This window comes from Salvelinus sp. IW2-2015, linkage group LG4q.1:29 (genome assembly GCF_002910315.2).
Source record: "Salvelinus sp. IW2-2015 linkage group LG4q.1:29, ASM291031v2, whole genome shotgun sequence".
In the NCBI taxonomy this organism is placed as follows: Eukaryota; Metazoa; Chordata; class Actinopteri; order Salmoniformes; family Salmonidae; genus Salvelinus; species Salvelinus sp. IW2-2015.
The window spans coordinates 35,014,827-35,038,854 of NC_036842.1; the positions used below are offsets into that span (position 1 = coordinate 35,014,827).

Genomic DNA, 24,028 nt, shown 5'->3' on the forward strand with positions numbered 1-24,028 from the left:
ACCTCTTGTCCTTTTCCACATTTTGTTACCTTACAGCCTTATTCTAAAATTGATTAAATATTATTTTTCCTCATCAATCTACCCCATAATGACAAAGCGAAAACAGTTTTGAAATTTTAGCAAATGTACAAAAAAATCTAAAACAGAAATAGCTTATTTACATAAGTATTCAGACCGTTTGCTATGAGACTCACAATTGAGCTCAGGTGCATCCTGTTTCCAATGATCATCCTTGAGATGTTTCTACAACTTGATTCAATTGATTGGACATGTTTTGGAAAGGCACACACCTATCTATATAATGTCCCACAGTTGATAGTGCATGTCAGAACATAAACCAAGCCATGAAGTAGAAGGAATTGGCCGTAGAGCTCCGAGACAGGATTGGGTTGAGGCACAGATCTGGTGAAGTGTACCAACAAAAATTCTGCAGCATTGAAGGTCCCCAAGAACACAGTGGCCTCCATCATTCTTAAATGGAAGAAGAGCGCTCAGAACCTTAGACTGGGGCGCAGGTTCACCTTCCAACAGGACAACGACCCCTAAGCAGACAGCCAAGATAACGCATGAGTGGCTTCGGGACAAGTCTCTGAATGTCCTTGAGTGGCCAAGCCAGAGCCCGGACTTGAACCCGATCTAACATCTCTGGAGAGACCTGAAAATAGCTGTGCAGCAACGGTCCCCATCCAACTTGACAGAGCTTGAGAGGATCTGTAGAGAAGAATGGGAGAAACTCCCCAAATACAGGTGTGCCAAGCTTGTAGCGTCATACCCAAGAAGACACAAGGCTGTAATCGCTGACAAAGGCGCTTCAACAAAGTACTGAGTAAAGAGTCTGAATACTTATGTAAATGTGATATTTCAGTGTTTTATCTTTTATACATTTGCAAAAATGTATGAAAACCTGTTTTTGCTTTGTCATTGTGGGGTATTGTGCGTAGATTGCTGAGGGGAAAAAACAATTTAATCGTTTTTAGAATAAGGCTGTAACATAACAAAATGTGGAAAAAGTGAAGGGGTCTGAATACTTTCCGAATGCACTGTATATCAACACAAACAATAGAAACATTATGTTTATCGAATTCAATTTACATTCCTGAAAAAAATCTCAGTTTTCACTGTCAGAGAAAATGTTTAGGCCTACAGGCTATGGACAATCTTTCAATGTATGAAGAGTGAATGACAAAATAGTTCACTTAATGCATTCTCCAAATCAATTATAAATTGGCTCAACATCATAGAACCTTTTGGGTTCTGTAGAACTCTGTGAAGCCTGTGATGCAGACAGCGCTACCGCAAACCAATTTGCTGAAAGTTTCAAGAACTTTAACCAACATGTCCTCTCTCCAAATTGCTGAGGATCTCTCAAATAAAGTATTTTGGTCATATTGAGTGCGCCCTCATTCACCCTCTCAAGGTGGGTGGGCATAGAAGGTGAGACTGAGGCTGCATGTTTAAGGTAACTATCTATTTTGACTTGAAGGTTAACTGGTCTTTTGAAAAACAGAAGGGCTTGCTTGCACTGCTGACTTTTACTCGGTTTTCCCACCATTTCTGGATACCTCTTGCCAGCTTAGTATATTTCTATATTTCTATATGGTTAATAACAAATATGTTTATAATAATAATAATGGATTGGATTTGTATAGCACCTTTCTACCAACTGAGGTACTCAAAGCGCTTTACAAAACTCACCTCATCCACCACCAAAGTGATGCACGGCAACCATTTTGTGCCAGAATGCTCACCACACATTAGATAGCATGGTGAAAAGGTGAGGAGTGATATATCCCAATTAGGAATGAGGGGGATGATTCGGTGGCCATGATGGAAATGAGGCCAGATTGGCAATTTAACCAGGACACCTGTGTTAACATCCCTACTCTTGAGATAATGTCAAAGGGGGTGAATGCAATGGAGAAAATGGGATAAGTCGTTGTCTTACGCGATAAGAAACATGCCTGATCTAGAAAGTGAATTGTTTTCCCAGACGAGAAGTTAGCGTTTTGGTCAATCAGGTTTTGCATACAATAAATTAAACTTGGTCTCCCAAGAAACGCTCACATTGTCTGAATTAAGGAATCAGTTAAATCTGTAGTGGAAGTTCAGCGCTATAGCATGATTTAAATTTAAAGGCAATGTTCCCGCGTTCGCAGAGACTGCATTCACGATAAGGCTCAATCGGAAATTACGTTTACATTTGAATCGCGCTATAGCACTGAACTTACGCAATACAGACTGAATCGAGCCCTAAGACAGCCTGAGAAATGCTTACATTGTCGGAATCGCAAAATGACTGATATTTACATGCAGGGCAGCATGCTAACCAGTGGTTAGGGTGAAACAGATGCACTTACAGATCTAGGATCTTAATTTGACCAATATTGTCACAGCAAAATAAATCCTGCAGCAAAGGATTTGAATGTTTAGTCCATAATGCTGCTTGATTGGTGGTTAGGCTATTAGCTAGCCAAAAGTAGGCTACATGAAAAGTGCAACTGTTAATATGACCGTGTGTTAGTGTGGGTTTTCAGTAAATCACAAAGCTCATCTGCATTTCCTGCAGTGCTGGAAAATTCTCATCGACAAAAGAGTGATCAAATTAACATCCTACATCTGTATAATGAATTATGAAGAGGGTATTCATAGGAAGTGTTACCACTATCACACTCACAAGAACACTGATCGGAGGGAGTAGTCCCTAACAATGTAGTGTGGTGGTAAATACACTATCATGCTGGCCTACTTTAACCTCAACCACAGTATCTCCCACATGAACAGATGTGCAGAAACGTGGCCAAAATAAAATCCCTTCTTCTGCAAAATCCAAGGTCAGGCCATCTTGGCTACATGCAGTTTATCATATGTGGACGGAAATGTTATTTCAGTGTATGGGCTTTTCTTCTAACCTGGGATCCAAACTGAAGGGTTCTATTTCACGATTGTTTCACGTCACGATTTCAGTCTGGCCTTCCAACAGTGAAACAGCAATTCAGTTTGGATTGCAGGATTCCTTTCAACATGTGCAGACCAGCTGGCTGGAGTGTTTACGGGCAAATTCAATCTCCGCATATCCCAGTCTGTAGTCCCCACTTGCTTCAAAATGTCCACCATTGTTCCTGTACCCAAGAAAGAGAAGATAACTGAACTAATGTACTATTGCCCCGTAGAACTCACTTCTGTCATCATGAAGTGCTTTGAGAGGCTAGTTAAGGATCATATCACCTCCACCTTACCTAACACCCTAGACTCACTCCAATTTGCATCAACGCCCCAATCCATGGACAACGCTATTGCCATTGCACTGCACACTGCCCTATCCCACCTGGACAAGAGGAATACCTATGAAAGAATGCCGTTCATCGACTACAGCTCAGCCTTCAATACCATAGTGCCGTCCAAGCTCATCACTAAGCTCAGGGCCCTGGGTCTGAACCCCCCTCACTGTGCAAATTGGTCCTAAACTTCCTGACGTGCCGACCCCAGGTGGTGAAGGTAGGCAGCAACACCTCCAACACCCTGACCCTCAACACAGGGGCCCTGCAGGGGTGCGTGCATAGTCCTCTCCTGTACTCCCTGTTCACCCATGACTGTGGCCATGTAGGTGTCAAACTCAATCATTAAGTTTGCTGACGACACAACAGTGGTAGGCCTGATTACAACAACAACGAGACAGCCTACACGGAGGAGGTGAGGGCCCTGGCGGAATGGCACCTGGAAAATAACCTCTCCCTCAACGTCAACAAAACAAAGGAGCTGATCGTGGACTACAGGAGTGCAGAGAGAACATGCCCCAATCCATGTCGACAGGTAGTGGGTCAAAAGCTTTAAATTCTTCGGCGTGCACATCAGTGAGGACCTAAAATGATCCTTTCACACGGACAACGTGGTGAAGAAGGCGCAACAGTGCCTCTTCAACCTCAGGAGGCTATAAAAATCCAGCTTGGCACCTAAGACCCTCACCAACTTCCACTGATGCACCATTGAGAGCATCATGTCGGGTTGCATTACAGCCTGGCATGGCAATTGAACCGCCTGCAACCGTAGTGGTCAGCCCAACGCATCATCGGGGGCACACTCCTGGACATCTTCAGCACCCGGTGTCACAGGAAGGCCAAGAAGATCATCAAGGACCTCAGCCACTCAAGCCACAGCCTGTTCACCCCGCTGCCATCTAGAAGGCGGAGACAGTACAGGAGCATCAAAGCTGGTAAAGAGAGACTGAAAAACAGCTTCTATCTCCAGGCCATCAGACTGTTAAACAGTCACCACTAGCCGGCCTCCGCACGTTGCCCTGAACCTCAGACACTGTCACTAGCCAGCTACCACGCGGTACTAAACCCTGCTGCACCTTAGAGACTGCTGCCCTACAGTATGTACATAGAGATTGAACACTCCTCACTTTAATAATGTTTAAATACTGTTTTACCCACTTTATATGTATATACTGTATTCTAGTCATGTCTCATCCTATATAACTACTGAATACACACCTTTTCTATTCACATACTGTCTATACACACCATTCACATACGTATAGATTTATTTTACGGACTCTCGTCTGGAAGCTAATTTCCTGCAATTCTATCCATTGTTCCATGGGGTTTTGTACTGTGTATTTAATTGGTTCATTCTGACATTTCTTGATTTCTTGTTGCTTTTTAAATGAAAATATTTGATTATTTGTGAACTTGTTTGACATTATACTGTTGCACCTGCTATAACATCTGCTAAACTGAGTATGCAACCAATAAACTTTGATTTGATACACACTTTATGACCCCCCCCCTCCCCCAAACAATAACACTGCTCAAAAATCCAACCCTTTCCCCCCCCCCGCCACCCTGAACAATAACGATATCACTGATCAAAAATCCAACCCCCCCCACTTCCCTACTTCCCCCCCACCCTGAACAATAACGATATCACTGATCAAAAATCCAACTCTCCCCCCTTCCGTCTTTAATCCATGCTGCTGAGCTTCCTGATGGATGTACCCTTGTCCCCCTGCATTCCTGGCACGCGACTCCCAGCTTCCCTCGGACCCACCTCGCCAGCCCTGTGATTGGGTGCCGCTGATGTGGTACGCCAGGGTTACCCTGTGGCAAGGAAACACTGGTGCTGGCCCTGAGATGGTTGAGGTTTGACGTAAGTAGGATTCACCTCTGGCACCTCATAGAGCCTTGGAACAGGATACATTGGTTTTGACTGTGTTAAAATGTTTATAACTTCTGTCACCTCCCCTGGCTGAAAACTTTGAAGCAAGTTTGTCATAAGCTAAAAACACATTGGACTGGTTTCAGTGAAGTATACATGCAATATAACATGTCCTTGGTGTAATTCCTTATTGAACTTATTTCAGCTCCTGAACAAATGCTTAGTCACATTAAAGAAAATGACTGCACTACCACACACATGCACTGATTAAGCCAGCACTGAGCACCTCCTAGCCCAGGAGTAACAGTGGAAAACAAAATGGCACATGGACACAAAGGCTAGCGATTGTTCACCAGTTGAAAACAAAATACAGGCTGTGTAGGTCTAACTCAGTGTGAAGTCCTAACTCAGTGTGAAGTCCTAACTCATTGTGTAGTCCTAACACAGTGTGTAGACCTAACTCATTGTGAAAGCCTAACTCATTGTGTAGGCCTAACTCAGTGTAAAGTCCTAACTCAGTGTGAAAGCCTAAAGTTAGGCCTAACTCATTGCTGAAGGCCTAAAGTTAGGCCTAACTCATTGTAGTTAGGCCTAACTCATTTGTAGGCCACTCAAGCTACCAGTATGAAAGCCTAACTCAGTGTGAAGGGCCCTAACTCATTGTGTAGGCCTAACTCAATGTTGAATGCCTAACTCATTGTGGTAGGCCTAACTCATTGTGTAGGCCTAACTCAGTGTAAAGTCCTAACTCAGTGTGAAGGCCTAAAGTTAGGCCTAACTCATTGTGAAGGCCTAAAGTTAGGGCTAACTCATTGTGTAGACCTAACTCAGTGTGTAGGCCTAACTCAGTATGAAGGCCTAACTCAGTGTGAAGGGCCTAACTCATTGTGTAGTCCTAACTCAGTGTGAAGGCCTAACTCAGTGTGAAAGCCTAACTCATTGTGTAAGCCTAACTCGGTGTGAAGGCCTAACTCGGTGTGAAGGCCTAATTCGGTGTGAAGGCCTAACTTAGTGTGAAGGCCTAAAGTTAGGCCTAACTCAGTGTGAAAGCCTAACTCATTGTGTAGGCCTAACTCAGTGTGAAGGCCTAACTTAGTGTGAAGGCCTAATTCAGTGTGTAGGCCTAAAGTTAGGCCTAACTCATTGTGTAGGCCTAACTCAGAGTGAAGTCTACCTGTCCCAGACCTGCTGTTTTTTCAACTCTCTAGAGACAACAGGAGCGGTAGAGATACTCTTAATGATCGGCTATGAAAAGCCAACTGACATTTACTCCTGAGGTGCTGACTTGCTGCACCCTCGACAACTACTGTGATTATTATTATTTGACCATGCTGGTCATTTATGAACATTTGAACATCTTGGCCATGTTCTGTTATGATCTCCACCCGGCACAGCCAGAAGAAGACTGGCCACCCCTCATAGCCTGGTTCCTCTCTAGGTTTCTTCCTAGGTTTTGGCCTTTCTAGGGAGTTTTTCCTAGCCACCGTGCTTCTACACCTGCATTGCTTGTTGTTTGGGGTTTTAGGCTGGGTTTCTGTACAGCACTTTGAGATATCAGCTGATGTAAGAAAGGCTATATAAATAAATTTGATTTGAAGGCCTAACTCAGTGTGTAGGCCTAACTCATTGTGTAAGCCTAACTCAGTGTTAAAGACCTAACTCATTGTGTAGACCTAACTCAGTGTGAAGGCCTAACTCATTGTGTAGGCCTAACTCATTGTGAAGGCCTAACTCATTGTGTAGGCCTAAAGTTAGGCCTAACTCAGTGTGTAGGCCTAACTCAGTGTGTAGGCCTAACTCAGTGTGTAGCCCTAACTCTAATTGATGTAGCCCTAACTTCAAGATGTGAAGCCTAAAGTTACCTAATCCACAGTGTTGTAGGCCTAACATTAATTTGAGCCTAACTTCAGCATTTTGAAGGCTTAAGTTTGGCGCATAACTCACAGAGGCTAACATGCTGTAGCCTACTCTGTTGGCCGTAAAACTCAGTGTGAGCCTAACTCAGTGTGAAGGCCTAACATCACTCTTAGTGTTATAACTAACTCAGTTGAAGGCCTAACTCATTGTGTTAGGCCTAACTCAGTGTTAAAGACTTAACTCAGTGTGTAGGCCTAACTCAGTGTGAAGGCACCTAGACAGTGAAGGCCTAAAGTTAAGCCTAACTCAGTGTGAAATGCCTAAACTCCGTGTGAAGGCCTAACTCATTGTGTTGGCTTAACTTTAATGTGAAGACCTAAAGTTAGTCTAATTCATTGTGTAGACCAACTCATGTGAGAACCTAACTCATTTGTAGCCTGTTTTAGTGTGAATGCCTAATCCATTGTGATAGACCTAACTCAGTGTGAAAACCTAACTCATTGTGTGCCTAACTTAGTGTGAAGGCCTAACTCATTGTGTAGCCTACCTCATTGTGTAGGCCTAACTCAGTGTGAAGGCCTAAAGTAGCGCTAACTCCTTGTGTAGGCTAACTCTTGTTGAAGCCTAACTCATTGTGAAATGCCTAACTCTGTGACTGAAGCGCCTAACTTCATCTGCTGACGGCCCCAACTCAGTAGTGAAAACCTTAAACTCAGTGTGAAAAGCCTAACCTCATTGTGTAGAGCCTATACTCAGTATGTAGTTCTCTAACTCACAGTGTGTAGCCCATAAACTTCATTGATGAAAGGAACCTACTCATTGTAAGTCCTAACCCTCATTGTGAAGCCCTAACTCCATTTTGAAGCCTAACTCATTGTGAAGGCCTAACTCATTTAGGCCTACTCAGTGTAGTAGCCATAACTCAATTGTGAAATCCTAACTCAGTGTCTCAGGGCCTAACATCCAATTGTGCAAGGCTAACTCATTTGAAGCCTACCATTGTAAGTCCATGGAGGCCGTAAGCTAACCATTGTGAAGCCCTAACTCATTGTGAAGGCCTAACTCATTGTGAAGGCCTAACTCATTGTGAAGGCCTAACTCATTGTGAAGGCCTAACTCATTGTGAAGGCCGGTATGTGGCTTCGTCAGCAAACTACTGAACACCAGGTGGCCCACCGGAGCATCCTCAAGGTCCCCATAACAGCACACAACAAACCACGTGTCCATCTTTGTACAGCCAAGCTCAAGTATTTTCTGTTACATTTCCTGATTTTCATTTGACATCTTGCTCAGATCTTGTTGGAGCAGACAACATGTCCCTTTAGGACATCCCATGGTCACAGAAACTGCAAGAATGAGCTTTATACAGTGGAATGTCAGTTTGGTAAAACCCCAAAAAGCATGACACTTTTCACATCCTTTATAATGTATGCTTTCTTCAGGTGGAAGAGTCCAACTGAGTCAGTTAAAGGGAGGTCTACAGATATGTGATGTGCAGATAAAGGTGGGAATGACCTGGTAGCCCTTCCAGGAAAATTTGACAGGAAGAGAGGAATGATTGGGCCCAAAAAAACACTGTCATTTCCTTTAATAATTTGTGGGGAACTCCATAAATAGTGAAGCAATTCTGCAGCCACTTGACATTGGCGGAAGAGGAAGAGGATCCAGGATCCTCCTTGAGAATGGGTATGGAGTCGGGAAAACTTAGCAAAATTCCCTTTAAAGCAAATTTCCCTACACAGGGAAGATTTGACATGATGTATAGCAAGTACAGGATTACTAAAACCATAAAGAAGATTTGTTGGAAACTTATAGATTGTGTCTTTAATGAAGAGCATGTTCTGAAAAGTGACCAATAATGCATCAGTGTGTGGAGTCAACTAATCTTCTAGAGGTGAGAAAATGCCTCTTGAACTATTGTTTTAATTCCTCTACCATACACACAGTAAAGACTGTTGATAGATCTGACATTAGTGAAGCGTTTTTCATCATTAAAATAGCAGGAGGCCTTGGCTTCCTCTGGCCCATTTTGAAATGTGGCCAGCTACGTAAATTCCCCAGAGCTGTGGTGGGCAGTGACGCTGTCAGTGGCCCTGGCAAGGGAGCTCGATTTGGCACAGTATGGGAAGCCATTATTTTTCCTTGGCTCAGATTGACAAGACAAGAGGCACATGCTAAAAACGACACCACTTTCTCTGCCCTGTCCACAAGAAGGGGAGGAGCCAGCGACAGGATGTGACTGTCACACAGAAAACGGACTCCCCGTAATTTATTACAACGACTCAGCTCTTTTATTTTAAGGTCTCTGGTGTAATGAGGGGCCGCTATCATTGGGTAAATACCCCACCGTGTTTAGACTAATATAGCCTCTGTGACCCGGGCTATCATCTGTATTCGCAAGGATCATGCGTATGCCTCTTAAAATAGGCACCCTATATGATGGGTGATCAGTGGCTATTTTCATTTGTGCTCGTCATATGCCATCTCAAAGGCGTGGAGAACAAACGGGGAGTGGAGGGTCACAGACATTCACTCTGAGAGCGCATCCTAAATGGATAAACTGGGGTCATTCATCTGAAATGTTACTTTTGGTCAATTATACATTTTTGGGCAAAGGGAGAGAAATAAAAACATTGAGGCCTTGGTCTCACAGTTGCATAAGTTTCATGTTTATTTAGTTTCAAGTCCTGACATTCTATGCATGCTTTGAACACGTATTGCTCTGATAGCCACAGGTAGTCAAAGTTACAGTCAGGGCAGACACATGGACACAAAGAATATAAACCCATGATGGAGGTTAAAGCTAGAATCCTTAGTTGCAGCATACATTTTTGGACTCACAAATTAATGATATATACCCCATTGATTCTTGAACATTTTTACTTATAAACGCATCATAAGTTTAGTTCAATTGTCGTACCCCATCAGAATCCAAAATATAACGTAGCTTGTTTTGCTCCGATGTTTTTTTTCAAATATATTTTCTTTGTTTACAAACAACACTTTATAGCCTCAAAACATGGCAAAAACTACAATGTTTATATCATGGGATGGTCCGTCCTTGCATCCATAGCGCTGTCTATGAATTTGAGAGTGGTAACATTTCTCCAGGCCCATCCCTCAGCTTTTTACCAAAACAGAGGTGGGGTGTCCCTTTGTTATTATTTCAGAGGATTGTAGCTTTAAGAAACAACATGTTACAGTAGAACATCACATCTTAACTTTTGAATTTCTCTGTCTGCAACTTTTTTACACCCAGAACACCAACATAAACAAACAAAGCACTGTGCCCCCCTAAATCATTATATGACACCTGATATCACTGCAATTCAAAAGCCTCTCTTTTGATTGATACATTCTATCAAAGAGAATGAGAAAATCGATGTTGACAAATACGTATTGAAAATAAGCGAGAGGTTGTTAAGTCACCATTTCAATAAAGTGTATAATGGCTTTATGCATAAGACCCCAACAGTGTTCCCTTGAATAAAATAAAGTGTTGATTGTAACACAGCAGAGTAAAGAGTTATGAACGTAAATGTAATTGTTTGTGTCGAGGCAAAGGTGTTGTGATGATCTGGCCCTATTCTTTTTGGCACTTAGTGGTTAGGGACCTTTACCACTTCAATTGAGCAAGATTAAAAGGTACACACATAGGTCAACAAACATCTAACATGTCAACCATGAACCAAAGAGGAGCTTCCCTGTCAATTTTAATCCCTGAGCTGCAGGATGCCACTTGAAAACTGGGCACCACTGACAGATAGTGCCTACCTACAGGCCAAACCATGCATCTCCAAGATGTCTACCTTGTTTCTGGTAAATGACTGGGACAGAATACTAGGTGTATCCCAAACCAGCTCCTCATCCCCAGCAACTCACTCGGAGGACCCTCAATTGTCACATGTTGCTGACCAAACGAGAGTAAAGAGGGGATCAATAAACCCATCAACTTTGGGACACACTCGTGACTTGAATGCAGCCCCAAGGTCCGTCAGAGGGCAATATTATTTTTGACGTAGTTTGTCCTCTGACGTCCCAAGGTGATCTGCCCAGCCGGTAATTCGCTTGTGTCCCCCCTTGACTAGAAACTACATAAACATCCTCCGTTTAGGCTGCAAATGTGACAGTTTCCTCCTAGACTAACTTTAATGGCGAGCAGCCCTAAAGAAAATATGCTTATGGGAATATATGCGTACTGTCTTAATGAAACAATTTCCCTCCACCATGCTAGGTTGCACCAGTCTGTTGTTTGCCCCTGTCTGAAGGCTGCCTGCAACGTCCGGAAGTAGCATCATGGTGGTAGAAAATTGTGTTTTATTAAGACAGTACGCATATTTTCCCAGGTATTTTAGGGCTGCTCGCCATTAAAGCTATTTAAGGAGGAAACCGATGCCTTTGCAGCATGAATGGAGGATGCTTTATGTAGCTGCTCATCGCGGGGTGACACGAGTGTAACACCGGCTGGGATTACTGCGTCGACACCTAGAGGTAATAAGACGTCAGGAAGAACTACTAAGGGTCTCGGCGTTAACTTGAACGATGCAATTCCAGATCTACATTTAAATAATAAAACGAGCATGAAATTCTAAATGATAAAATTCCTCGTTGTTTTACAATATAATAAACTCAATAACAGTCAAACATTCAATTTTGAAGATGTTTCATATTTTACGTGTCAAGCATCAGAAACAAACAAATGCACATATATAATTAGGAACACCTGTCCATTCTTTTGTATGAAAATGTGCAAACTCCTTAACATATCGCGGTGCTTCAAGTTGGCGCCTAGACCACTAGAGGGCGTAGTTCTTCCTGACGTCGTATTACCTCTAGGTGTCGACGCATTCAGCCCAGCCAGTGATAGACTCCTGTCCCCCTCCCCGGATAGCACTTTCCTCTGGAGCCTGCAGCCTTTCTGGCTTGGTCGAAGTGGCTATAGAAGGGTCTAATTATCCCCAACACCCTTGATAATTTTCACTCCCTCAGCTTTGGAACACATGCATATGGCAGAGGCACACGTGTATGTGCAAATGGCGGGCCAGGGGGGTGCGGTAAAGAGAGTGATTTGGGATTCAGCCACTGACTTAAAAAAATGAAAAATCCTAGTCCCCTTCACTTCAAACAATCAAATCTAATTGATATGCAAAACATTCTTGTAAAACAACAAAATACATTCCAAGTAAATGACAAATGTTAAAAGTTGAATAAAAACAGACAAAAGCGGGACATTGAATAGATGTGATTAATTCATTTACGAATACGCATCAATTCCCAGTTTGTTCAAAGATGTGTGTTTCCAAGAGGTTGACAGAATGGCTACGATAGAGGCACTTCTAGGCCTCGTCAAAATGCCACAACTGGCTCCGACTGAGGACCTATAGCAAAACCATCAACTCTGGCACAGTCCCTCCACTTAAATCATTGTCTGGTGCAAATATGTAAACATTCAATAGATATAAAACATATATTCAGTTTGATTTGGAATGCTTTGAAGGGGAGGGGTGCACTCCGTGGATTTGACTGCCAGTTTTCCCTTACAACAACATGTATTTCCTTACAGTACAGTTCTGATGTAACACTTCCAACTGATTGAGTCTGGTCAATGCTGCACTTTGCTCAAAACACATATAGTCCTTTTTTTGCCTTGTTTGTAACACACCTGAGAATACAAGTGAATATGAGTCTAACCAGTCACAGAGCCTTACATCAATTCAGAACCCAAATTGTGTCCTTATTAGTCCATTAAAATGGTATTCTATTCCATATAGTCCAAACACCCACACAAATACAACAACTCCCCTACAGACAAAAAGACCCCAAAAGACAAGACGGCTACTTACGACGTCCCCCAAAACCTACAACTACTAATACTAAACGCGCAATTCAACAAAGTGATCCTGAGTAACTTCTGAGTGCAGTACACCAAACTTCCGCCTTACCCTGTTTAGAACTCAACTTCTCCCGAACTCGAGTGAGAAAATATCACAGAAAACATTAACTGGCAGCTGCAACATTTTTGTTGACGCACATAAAGACATAACAATCCCTGTGACCCTAGAGGTCACAGGTGGGATTTTGCTTTGAACATGTCTCTTGAAAGAGTAGAGTGCACAACAACAATACTCTTGAACTATGGCTGAGCTTGCCACTATTGGCAGCATTTCACATCTATTTAAAAAAACACACCCACACCCTGGGTTTTCAACAGTGTGCATATTGCACTTCTCGTCCTCCCAGGCATCTGGAGTACCTGGTACATCTCAGGAGAAGGTTGACTGGGACAGTAACACTTTACTGGACTATCATCACCAATCCCAGAGTGGTCCTTCAGTTAATTCATTGATTGATCAAGAAATGCCATCTTCCATCGGAAAATCTTTCAACTGTAGTTGGAAACATGAAAGAATCGCCTTCACTTCCACTTACTTATATACCATTTGCCTTAAAAATACCCGTATCAATTTTGACAAATTTTTATTTCTACTCGCTAAAAGGCTTGAGTAGAAATGTAAATGAAAAAGAGGCTTGAATTTGCCGCCACTTTATGTTGACATGCCTTGTTTCCCATCACTAGTAATCAGTGAAGGCAGCTTGGGACATCTCATCTGTCACTATTGGCAGACGTGTTTGAGTAGATATACCAATACCACCTGAGAAACCACACCACCCCCACCATGATAAATGTAACTAATCTTAAAAAGCTAAATGTATAGCATGTAGTATATATTAAAACTCAATTCAACTACACTTAGTAACTGAGTGTATCTTTAGAGACCTTTGGTAACAATCATTAACGCCACATAGATTTTTTTTAAACACATTGGGGAAGTATATCTCATGTACTTTACTGTAGCTGAGGATAGTACAAACATACCAAAGACTGCTGAAGTTATCTTTTCATTGACACAGGCATATGTCCACTGAAAACACAACAAATACTTCCTGAGGTAGTCTTTCAGTTACAATAGCGTTTTCTAGTGGATCCCCAAGCAAAAAAAAACTTCCTGGAAATCTATACGAAAAATAGCTACCATGTTAACACTTCACATACTTGTAAACTGCACTTACACGTCTGAACAATGCATTGGTTGTGCATTTCTTGTTGCAGAGGCGTGTGCTCTGCGTAGATGAGAATACATTCAGATCTGTCGTGTAATAAATACATTTAGAAAAACAATTATGTCACATTCTGTCACATTCACAAAAGAAAGAAGGGGGTCCCCCCCTCCTTCAGGTGAACGGTGGGTTTTGAGAGGCGTGGCTCAGTTGCCGGGGTTGAGGCCTGTTGTCAGGCAGGTGGTGGTGCCTGCTCGGAGGGTGTTGGGGTTGAACTTGCAGGAGTGTAGGACGGCCTTAAACAGCAGGGGGAGCTGTTCCAACGGAACGTTCACCAGCTTCCCTGGAAGGGCCGCCATTTACATTACATTTTACACATTAGTCATTTAGCATATGCTCTTATCCAGTGCAATTCACAGTAGTGAGTGCATACATTTTCCATACAATTTGTTTTATTTTTGTACTGTACCATCAAAGACAGTAAGCACAGAAAACAACAACCTCTCTTAATCCCCATCTATCCCCCAAACAAATCCAATGGACATTGACGTGCACAGTATTCACAACCACAGATCTATTACAGTACATTATTTACCATACATTGGGGTGTATAATGTTTTCCCTTGATGCCATCCTAAAATAGGATAGGATGAACTTTAACCTTAGACACACTGTGCTGCATACAAAATAAACACTGCACATAACATAGTACACACATTGCACATTACCCATGTCATACACACTGTACACGTTTCGTATAGCCATATGCATAATACATATTGCACACCTTACAATGAAAATGGCTATCAGTCGGAGCTGAAAAGGGTTTGCATTATAAGGTGACAATTGAATGAACTGTATGTACTCACCGGCGATGTGGCGGATCTCAGGGAGGCACATCATGATCTCGGGGAAGCGTTTGGGCTGGTGAGGGTACTTGTACTCAGCTAGGTCCTGGCACACATACCAGTAGCGCTTGTTCAGCTTCTCCAGCTGAGAAACGTTGGTAAGCCCTTGGATATCTGCACAGAGGAGAGGGTTACGGATTACGATGACGACTAATACAGTCCCTTTAAAACAATAAAGTTGTGCTGCCTTCATTGCCAGGACTTGGTTTTTAATAAAATATGAATTAAATAGATACACACACACAATAATATGCACAGTATCTACTGACATTTCAGATTATATTTCATAGGTAAAAAAAAAAGTTTTATCAGTGTAAAAATATCCCAGCAGGCATTGTATCATCCCAGCCTTTTTTTGTTGTAATTTCCAACATATTTTTTAAAAAGTACCGTATGTAGAATTGACATAGAGTAATACCTTGGGTGAGGAAGTTGATGGCTTTCATACAGGCATACTCCTCATTGCTAACCTTCAGCTGATTAAATTTGCGGAACAGGTATATCAGTCTCTCCATCACATCCATTCCATCTTCACTAAACCTGGCAGATGAGGGATAATCAATTAAAATCATTTGAAAGAACGGCTTAAATTGCATTTAAAATACTTAATTAATGATGTATCCCAGGACCGATATCCCTCAGCCAGATTAAGCTACAGGCGAGGCTTAATCTGGCTCTGGGAAACCACCCTTTCTAATATTCTCCCAAAAAGGCCAACCTTGAGCCAAGGCTATGGCAATGCAACCCAACCCCAGATCCATGTTACCAGACTCAAGAACCTAGAGACCTAAGATCCCGGGGCTTCTCTTACCCTTGCAGCTCGTAGTCAGAGGGCGAGTACTTGGTGGTGACGTTGGCCAGGTCCCCGAACATCTGGCCACTGTAGATGGTGAGGCTGGAGAGCAGGATGAGCTCCTGCCAAGTGGCACTGAGCAGCAGGGTGTAGTCCTCGATGGACAGCTCGCAGAAGAAGGGCAGCCGCTTGATCCAGGAGATCTGCCGAAACAGCAGCTCGTCTGCCAGCCGACAGAGTAAGGCGAACAGCTCCCCCTGGGTCACCCTGTACCTGGGGGACACATGGCAGACAGGGAGGTGTGAAGGTTAGGCATAACACACTTTCTTCACACTCTAGAACCAAAGATAATGAATAAAAAGAGTGATTGATAGAACATTTTTAGTAAAGATCAGACAAAACAAGACATCTGGGGTCAAGACCCCAAACCTTAAAAGTCTACCAAAAGAAAACAACTCAGCCCATCAAAAGCACAGTTCCCGACACAGATGTGTACACCGTGGGAACTCACCCATCTTCTATGAGCATGGGGGTCCCCAGGGGGGCCAGGTCCTCAGCTGCCACCAGTTGGGAGACGAGGGTCTGTGATTGGGAGTACAGGCTGCGGGCCAGGGTGGGCCTAAGGACTGACTGGGCATAACCAAAAAGGTGCGGCAGGAACTGGTAGTGTGAGGACACGGGCGTGCCCACGTACTGTTCCCGGTAGGTAGCAGTGTAGCCATTCATTTCCAGGGACCTGCTGCAAAGACACAGGAAACCATTACGGAGTAAAGAACTGCTCTACTATAAATACTTACTACACTGTGCTTACAGAAATAATTACAAAAGAATAATGGCACCATAATGTGAAGTGTGACAGTTTTCTACCAAATGTATATTTTTCTGGACACAGGCAAGCATGAAAAAATCATGAAAGAACTCTACGCTTTATCATGGAGACAGRGCCAGAGAGGGTTGCAGACAGAGAGCATCGACCCTGAGACAACCATGTTAAGGACAGTATTTATCATTGTGGAATGGCAAGACTTCAGCAAAAGCAGAGGAATGAAAACAGTGTCCGCTGTTTCCGCGGCAACAAACCCAGAGAGAATCCAGTTGTGAGGAGCTTCAAATTCTCCCATAAATGTGCTTAGAAGTGAAATGTGGGTGACCTTACATTTTAACATGAGAGGAACTTTCACTCAATCGCATAACAACAACATTTGAAAAAAAACATTACTGGTACTGGTAGGCATGCAATGGAAAATTCAAAAGGTGTCATGAAGCTGAGGGGACAAACTAAAATGTATCCGTATCCGTTCATAGGACATACGACTGCCAGATATAGGTCATTTTATTGAGAAATTAATTTAAAGTTATTGAATTTGGCCACAAAATGTTGATGCATTTCACTCCGGGGGAAGTCATAGTTACTCAGTCAGTGGTGTTTCTCGATCAGTGCGCCGACCTTTAACTTTTGAGGTAATGGTCTGTACCTCTACAGCAACAGCTCACCTGGACGACAGGGTGGAGACCGGCGAGGGTTGGTTGCCCTCGGAGACACCATTGTCGGGGGAACTGTGGTCACTGTCCCCGTTGTTTCCCCAGGTGTGCTCTGGCAAACCAGCATCCTCCTTGAACTCCTGGCCTGTCATAATGCGCTCCATTTCTTCATTCGAAATCTATAGCAGAGAAGCGAGGGAAAAAAGGAGGGAGGGCAACAAGGAAAGAGGTAAGAGAAGAGAAAGCCTCTGTTCATTTTCTCTTGTCAATCAGTATGTCATAGGGTTATTGATTCAGGTGCATTAGTCTCTGTACAAACAAAAGCCTGTTTGTCTGACGATTAGAAAAATGTTATACATTGGTCATTGTTAAGTTTTTTTATTCAGCTATGTAGCATACTAAACCCTGCTCATGAGAAATAACAAAGGTTTCATAGAAATATTTTAAGAATGTTCCCGAGACGGTGGCGGGCAGCTTTTCTTTCACATATTGTCAGTATACCCGTGAACAGTGGAATCAATATGTGGCTATGAGTGGATTTAAGATGGCAGGAGCTTCTTAGATTGGAGAACAAAACAAGCACCCACGGATATATCTCGCACTCACTCTTGCACTCTTTGCCTCGGGAAGCGGGTGAACTTTTTCTCCGCCGCAGAAGCGGTGCCTTCCCATTATCTGTGTTTGAAAGGCGTCTGATTACTCCGTTGCAGCGCTATCGTTCACATCTGAGCAGAAGGGTGATTTAAGCCTAATGAGTTAACCCTATCTGCAATAATGAGGGACAGACTTGACTGTCTCGCAGGGCCTGAATCCAGCTTTGGAGCAAGGACACCGATATCGAGGCAATCGCTGGAATCAACTGAATGATTTTGCTCCTTGAAAGATGCTAGGCAGAGAATGTTATCTAAAACCATTCTGCAGATACTTTCCAGGCAAAAAAAAAAAAAAAACGAGGTATTTCAAGTATTGCAAAATATCATGCAGGTACAGTAATCTAGTAAAGACTGACTTTTGCTGCCATTATTGTGTGGTTTTGAACATTTTGAGATGACAATAAGAATAAAGTTGGTGAAAATGAAAGCCTACCTTACTAATTCACAACAAGCCACAATAGCCAACATTTAAACATATTAAACTACATTTTTTGACCTGTTATAACATTTGGAAATGCAAGCTACTGTTAAAATGGTCTGGTTTTCACCATCAATGGAACATGAATCAAATCTCATCAATCAATCTTTGCGTTCGGCTACTCAGCTGCTTTCAGGGGCTTCTCTTTAAAAGTACACCTGGAAAATAGCCTCTTTTTTTAGTTGAGTCGCAAAACATAAACAAAATAAATAGTCTGAAAATAATAGATTTGTTTTAAAATGAAAGCACTTCAAGTCCATGTCGTACACAAACGTGGGCTCTGAATCAATTGGAGAGAGAATCATGTCCATTTTGGAGTTGTATTGCTTGGAATGTGAGAAACATATTCTCTGAATACGCTTTACAAACAGAATGATGGAACTGAAAGTTTATTCTATTGAGGTTGGTTGCTTTGTAAAAAACAGTCTCACACTGGGAGGAACCACAGGAGGTTGGTGGCACCTTAATTGGGGAGAACGGGCTCGTGGTAATGAATGTAGCGGAATCGGTGGAATGGTATCAAATACATCAAACACATGGTTTCCAGGTGTTTGATGTCATTCCATTTGCTCCGTTCCGGCCATTATTATGAGTCGTCCTCCCCTCACCAGCCTCCACTGGGAGGAACATAGAAAACACTAACACCACAGTGCACAACCGAAGTCATTGAGGGCAACAGTGTCTGCAGTTTTCAGTATGGAGAAAACTTTTTGAAACCGAGAGAAAAAGGGAGGGACTACTTGAACTTGTCCAATAAGAACACAGATTTCTTGTTTTCTTTTGCTTAACATTTTACTACGGTGGGACGTGTGACTTACTAAACACATCCCTGGTTTCGTTAATGCCCTTGGCACTTATTTGATCAGTTTATCATGCCATTAATTGGACAGAGAGAAACTGTATTAAACCGGAAAAATGTAATCCAGCAGGCCCTGGAGTCAAACGATATATGGGTAGGACAGAGGTAAAAGACCTAAGACTGGACCAGAACGGAAACAGTAATAAATTGCGACATACCTCGACGGGTCCAATGCTCTTATTCCTTCCCCCTGGCATTCCATCCTCTCTGATTGCTGTGGAAAGACACACAGACAGAACTTAGAAAGCCCATTCTGAAAAACTGTAAATGCATTTCACACCTTACATAACCATTTTAAAATAGACTAGTTGAAAGAAAAGAGATGGTGACAGGAGGGTTGGAGTTGGGTTCAGCGACTCAACACAGGATGACTGGAAGTTTTTTACTGTTGAGGGAGATATGTGGAAGGCTGTAGAATCTAAGCTGTGAGGTTTGTGGAAGGGACCTGGCACCCTCTAACGGTGAGAAAAGGCATCAGCGTTTTAACTGGTCTGAACTGGATTAAACAGAAATAGAAGGATACTCTAAAGAGCATATGATTGACATCAATACTTAAAAAGAAAGTCTCTAGAATGTAAAATAACTGAATAGATAGTAGAGAAATTGAGTTGCGTGATGAATTAACAGTTGAATGGTGTGTGTATGTGTGTGTGTGTGTGGTGTGTGTGTGCTGTGTGTGTGTGTGTGTGTGTGTGTGTGTGTGTGTGTGTGTGTGTGTGTGTGTGTGTGTGTTGTGTGTGTGTGTGTGTGTGTGTGTGTGTGTGTGTGTGGGTGTGGTGTGTGGTGTTTGTACATGCGTCTAAACATTTGAATTTGAAAACATAGAACACAGAAGCCCTCTCTTCTCCTCTGTTCTGTCTTTCTATTTCTCCGTCTTTCTGTTGCCCTCCTCCCTACATTGTTATTGCGTCACACATAAACACGTCACATAAACACATGGAGCATTGGCGGGTGTGTTTTGAACATTTTGAACATCTTGGCCATGTTTCTGTTATAATCTCCACCCGGCACAGCCAGAAGAGGACTGCCACCCCTCATAGCCTGGTTCCTCTCTAGGTTTCTTCCTGAGTTTTGCCTTTCTAGGGCGTTTTTCCTAGCCACCGTGCTCTACACCTAGCTTTGCTTGCTGTTTGGGGTTTTAGGCTGGGTTTCTGTACAGCACTTCGAGATATTAGCTGATGTACGAAGGGCTATATAAAATAAACTTGATTTGATTTGATTTGTGTTCTCAGAGGCTGCCACAGGGAGGCAGTGGAGGCACACTCTCGAGCTCAGCTCAGGCCACTAAGCATTTTGCACGTGAAATGCTGCAGTTGTTTGACACTGTTGTGCAGACCAGCCATGCTATTGGTTCAAATTCATTCTTTGGGGAATTAATGGGGGACCATTCCTTCGCCGAAGTGCACACTAAAGAGAATAGCTACGAGGGGGGTGCACTACGAGGATGGTGTACCACAAGGGGGTGGACTTGCTACCCGTCACCCCTCATCAAATAAACCCATTAGTTTACGGTTAGACCAACAGAAAATGACATATCTGTGTACTTCAAGGTCATAGACACATATTTGGCAGTGACTACACACTCTAATTGGATTATCTGCATATTGCTTAAGGTGCTTCACCATGCTTGGAAGTGTACACCTCCTGGTCTCACAAATCAGATAACGCTTGTCGTTTCTCACCGTCCAATTCCTCCAGCCTCTGCCTGGGGGCCATTGATTAACCAGCTGTTTCAGGCCTCCCTCCTTTCCTTCTCCACTTAGGTGTGGCATATCGAAAGGCGATATTTATCAATGACTTTGCATATCGAGACATCAAAGCAAAGGATTTCTCCTCCTCTTCTCGGGTTTCGGCACAGCACGTTCTTATCTTTTGGAATATCGAGGATCAGAGAGTGTAAGTAGAGGTAGAACATGGAACGGGAGAGAGTACTCGTGTTTCCCCAGGGAGCTTATCGGAATGGGAAAGTAAGTTGTTTCATGGCGCGGCGAGGGTGAAATTGTGATTCGGGACAGCGGTGTGTCATATCTTCTCTGCTGCCCCATTATTATAATTTTTTTAACCTTTATTTAACTAGGCAAGTCAGTTAAGAACAAATTCTTATTTACAGTGACGGCCTACCCCGGCCAAACCCTAACCCAGACAACGCTGTCATATTAATGCAGCATCACACTAACTGATGGCTAAAGTCACTGATGACACCAGTGACTTTCTTCAGTGTCCTCTGGATGAAGAATGGAATGCATGTGCATGGTTCATTCTCTTTAATAATATGCAGTTTTAGCAGACACATTTATCCAACGCGACTTACGGTTAAATCAAATATTCAGTACATGTGGCCCATATGGAAATCAAACTCACAAGCCTGGTGTTTAAGCACCATGCTCCAACTAACTGAACCATCACAACCACTTGAAAATCTGAATGGAAATCTGCCTTGTTTCATCTTTTTGGGAGCATTGACATTATCTGAACAGTAAGTGTATCATAAAAATGAAGAGCGCCGTAACAATCAAAATGGAGAGAGAGAGAGAGAGAGAGAGAGAATAAAGAGGGCGGTATGACAAGCAGTGTCTAACTATGAACGTGATGTCATCTTAAGTTACAGGGGAGATAAGACAGTAGGGTGAGGCAAGATGGGGTCACAAGGGTCCAGATCCATCCAATCACCCAAATAGACTCTGACCAGAACTGACAACAACGGCTCTACCAGAATGCATTGGGGCTAGATCTATCAGAGGTAACTGCCAACCTTAATCATCGTCATCATCATCCTCTCCAACCCTCCAATCTTCCCTCTTTGAGAAGGTATCCAGTGTCATATTCATTAGTGCACACGGAAAGGAACACGAAAAGATTGTTTCTTATTGGAGAAAGTCAGGTCGTCCCTCTGTGTTTCAGTCTGTTTTCTTTAGTTTGGTGCCTAATGAACAGCACCCAGGTGTAATCTCCATGTGAGGTCCAATTCCAAACTCCTCTCCTCCCTGTTGTTACCTCTCTGTAACTGTCTCTCTCCATTTACCTCTACCTCTCCGACGATCTCTTTATCTTAATCTCTCTGTGGTTTTGGGGCCTGTCACTCATCGATACTGGCACGCTGTCTTTCTCTTTGGCGTTTGATGAGGAGAATGTTTCGCGAGGGCTACAGCTGCTCCCTGCACAGCAGCTGTAGCCCTCGGCCGTTTGAACTACAGCTGACAGAGCGCTACGTGGGATAAGGATAAAGCCCTCAGGATGTGGGGCTAAACACTCATTTGAGAGGGATTTGTGCTGAAAGATGTTCAATGCGGTATATTCATTGCAGAAGCAGAGTGGTTCTGGAGGTAGTTGGAATTGGAGTCATAACTCAGAAGCTATGAGGAATACTTCGATGACAGTCACAGTGATAATAAGTATGAATACTGTATAACCTTAGCAGAGGTCAGCTAGTTTAAACTAGCTTAGCACCGTATAGTGATTTCACCTTTCCTGAAACCTTCAGTAACTTTTGGCCATTTTCCTACTCTTCCACACGTACCTTTGCGGTTCATGCCCATCTGTAGGCACTTGAGCAGGCGGCAGTACTGGCAGCGGTTGCGTTGCTTGCGCGACATCTCACAGTTTTTGTCACGGCTGCAGCGGTAGACGCGCTTGTTGCAGATGCTGCGCTTGAAGAACCCCTTGCAGCCCTCGCAGGAGATGATGCCATAGTGCAGGCCTGTCGCACGGTCGCCACAGATGAGGCACAAGCGCGGGTCAGCCTGATCATCTGAGAGACAGAAAAGACAGAAAGAGAGCAAAGAAGAAAAGGAAAGAAAATAGATTAAAAAAAGAAAGGATGAAAGAAAGAAAAAAAAGGAGAGATATAGAACATAAGGGGGAAAGATTTATTCACAGTTCCGTATCAGTCATGCATAATGTCAATTATGTAAATGCAAGGTCAATCATTCACTCCATGGGATCACTGCTACATCCCCAATCTTGTACTGAGCAAATAAAGTTACATATCTTAGAGACATGAATGTATAGTCATTACAGTCCAAAGCCCTCTTGGTGATTGCTCATCCATATATTCTTATTCCATTCCTTTACTTAGATTTGTGTGTATAAGGTAGTTGTTGTGGAATTGTTAGATTACTGGTTAGATATTGCTGAACTGTCGGAACTAGAAGCACAAGCATTTCGCTACACTCGCAATAACATCTGCTAACCATGTGTATGTGACCAATAACATTTGGTGACTACCATTGTTCTTGCAAGACTTTTGCTTGAACATAAAACCATATTGTCAAAAACCTACGGTTCAAATAAATGGTCTGAGTATTTGCATCCCTTAGCGCAGATTTTTTTTTATTTTTTTTTAAGTAAAAGAAACCAACTTTTAATTTCTCTCATTATAGTGAGTAGGACATTCCTAATTCTGTCCCTGCCACACCAGCACAACATCTTCCCTCTGCACATGCTCTCCCTCGCACATCCTCCATTTTGTGTCAGCTGTATGTAGCAGAATGGCTGCGAGCGCTGGGAGCTGTCATGTCAGATAGGGCCACCGCAGCCGTCCGGAGCCTCCTGCGTACCGACAGAATCAGCCTGAGAGGCCGCTTGAGCGCCATGCCGCCTGGCATCTGATCTCACCATGCCCATGGACTTGGGTTGTTATGCTAGGGAACATGAGGCATGAGTGAGGAGGATAGGTATGAGGAACAAAGCAGACCTGACCAGAGCAGACCATAGCAGACCGGACCAGAGCAGACCGGACCAAAGCAGACCAGACCGGACCAGAGCGGACCAGACCAGACCAGA

At 43.1% G+C, this 24,028-nt stretch overlaps 1 protein-coding gene across 4 annotated transcripts in view; it reads right to left on the reverse strand.

The window, feature by feature from the left end:
- Positions 1 to 9,661: 9,661 nt before the first annotated feature.
- Positions 9,662 to 24,028, reverse strand: part of LOC111961901 (nuclear receptor subfamily 6 group A member 1-A) — a 192,484-nt gene continuing 178,117 nt past the window's right edge. For 3 of the 4 annotated variants that reach the window (XM_023984547.1, XM_070442862.1, XM_023984549.2), the window contains 8 exons: positions 22,764 to 22,994; positions 19,405 to 19,460; positions 17,269 to 17,435; positions 16,286 to 16,513; positions 15,793 to 16,047; positions 15,400 to 15,521; positions 14,943 to 15,095; positions 9,662 to 14,416 (listed from right to left, as the gene is read on the reverse strand). In XM_023984547.1, coding sequence (XP_023840315.1) covers positions 14,280 to 14,416; positions 14,943 to 15,095; positions 15,400 to 15,521; positions 15,793 to 16,047; positions 16,286 to 16,513; positions 17,269 to 17,435; positions 19,405 to 19,460; positions 22,764 to 22,994 — 1,349 coding nt within the window. In that variant the 3' untranslated portion in view covers positions 9,662 to 14,279. The remainder of the gene's footprint in view (positions 14,417 to 14,942; positions 15,096 to 15,399; positions 15,522 to 15,792; positions 16,048 to 16,285; positions 16,514 to 17,268; positions 17,436 to 19,404; positions 19,461 to 22,763; positions 22,995 to 24,028) is intronic. The other variant, XM_070442863.1, reaches the window with a different exon arrangement.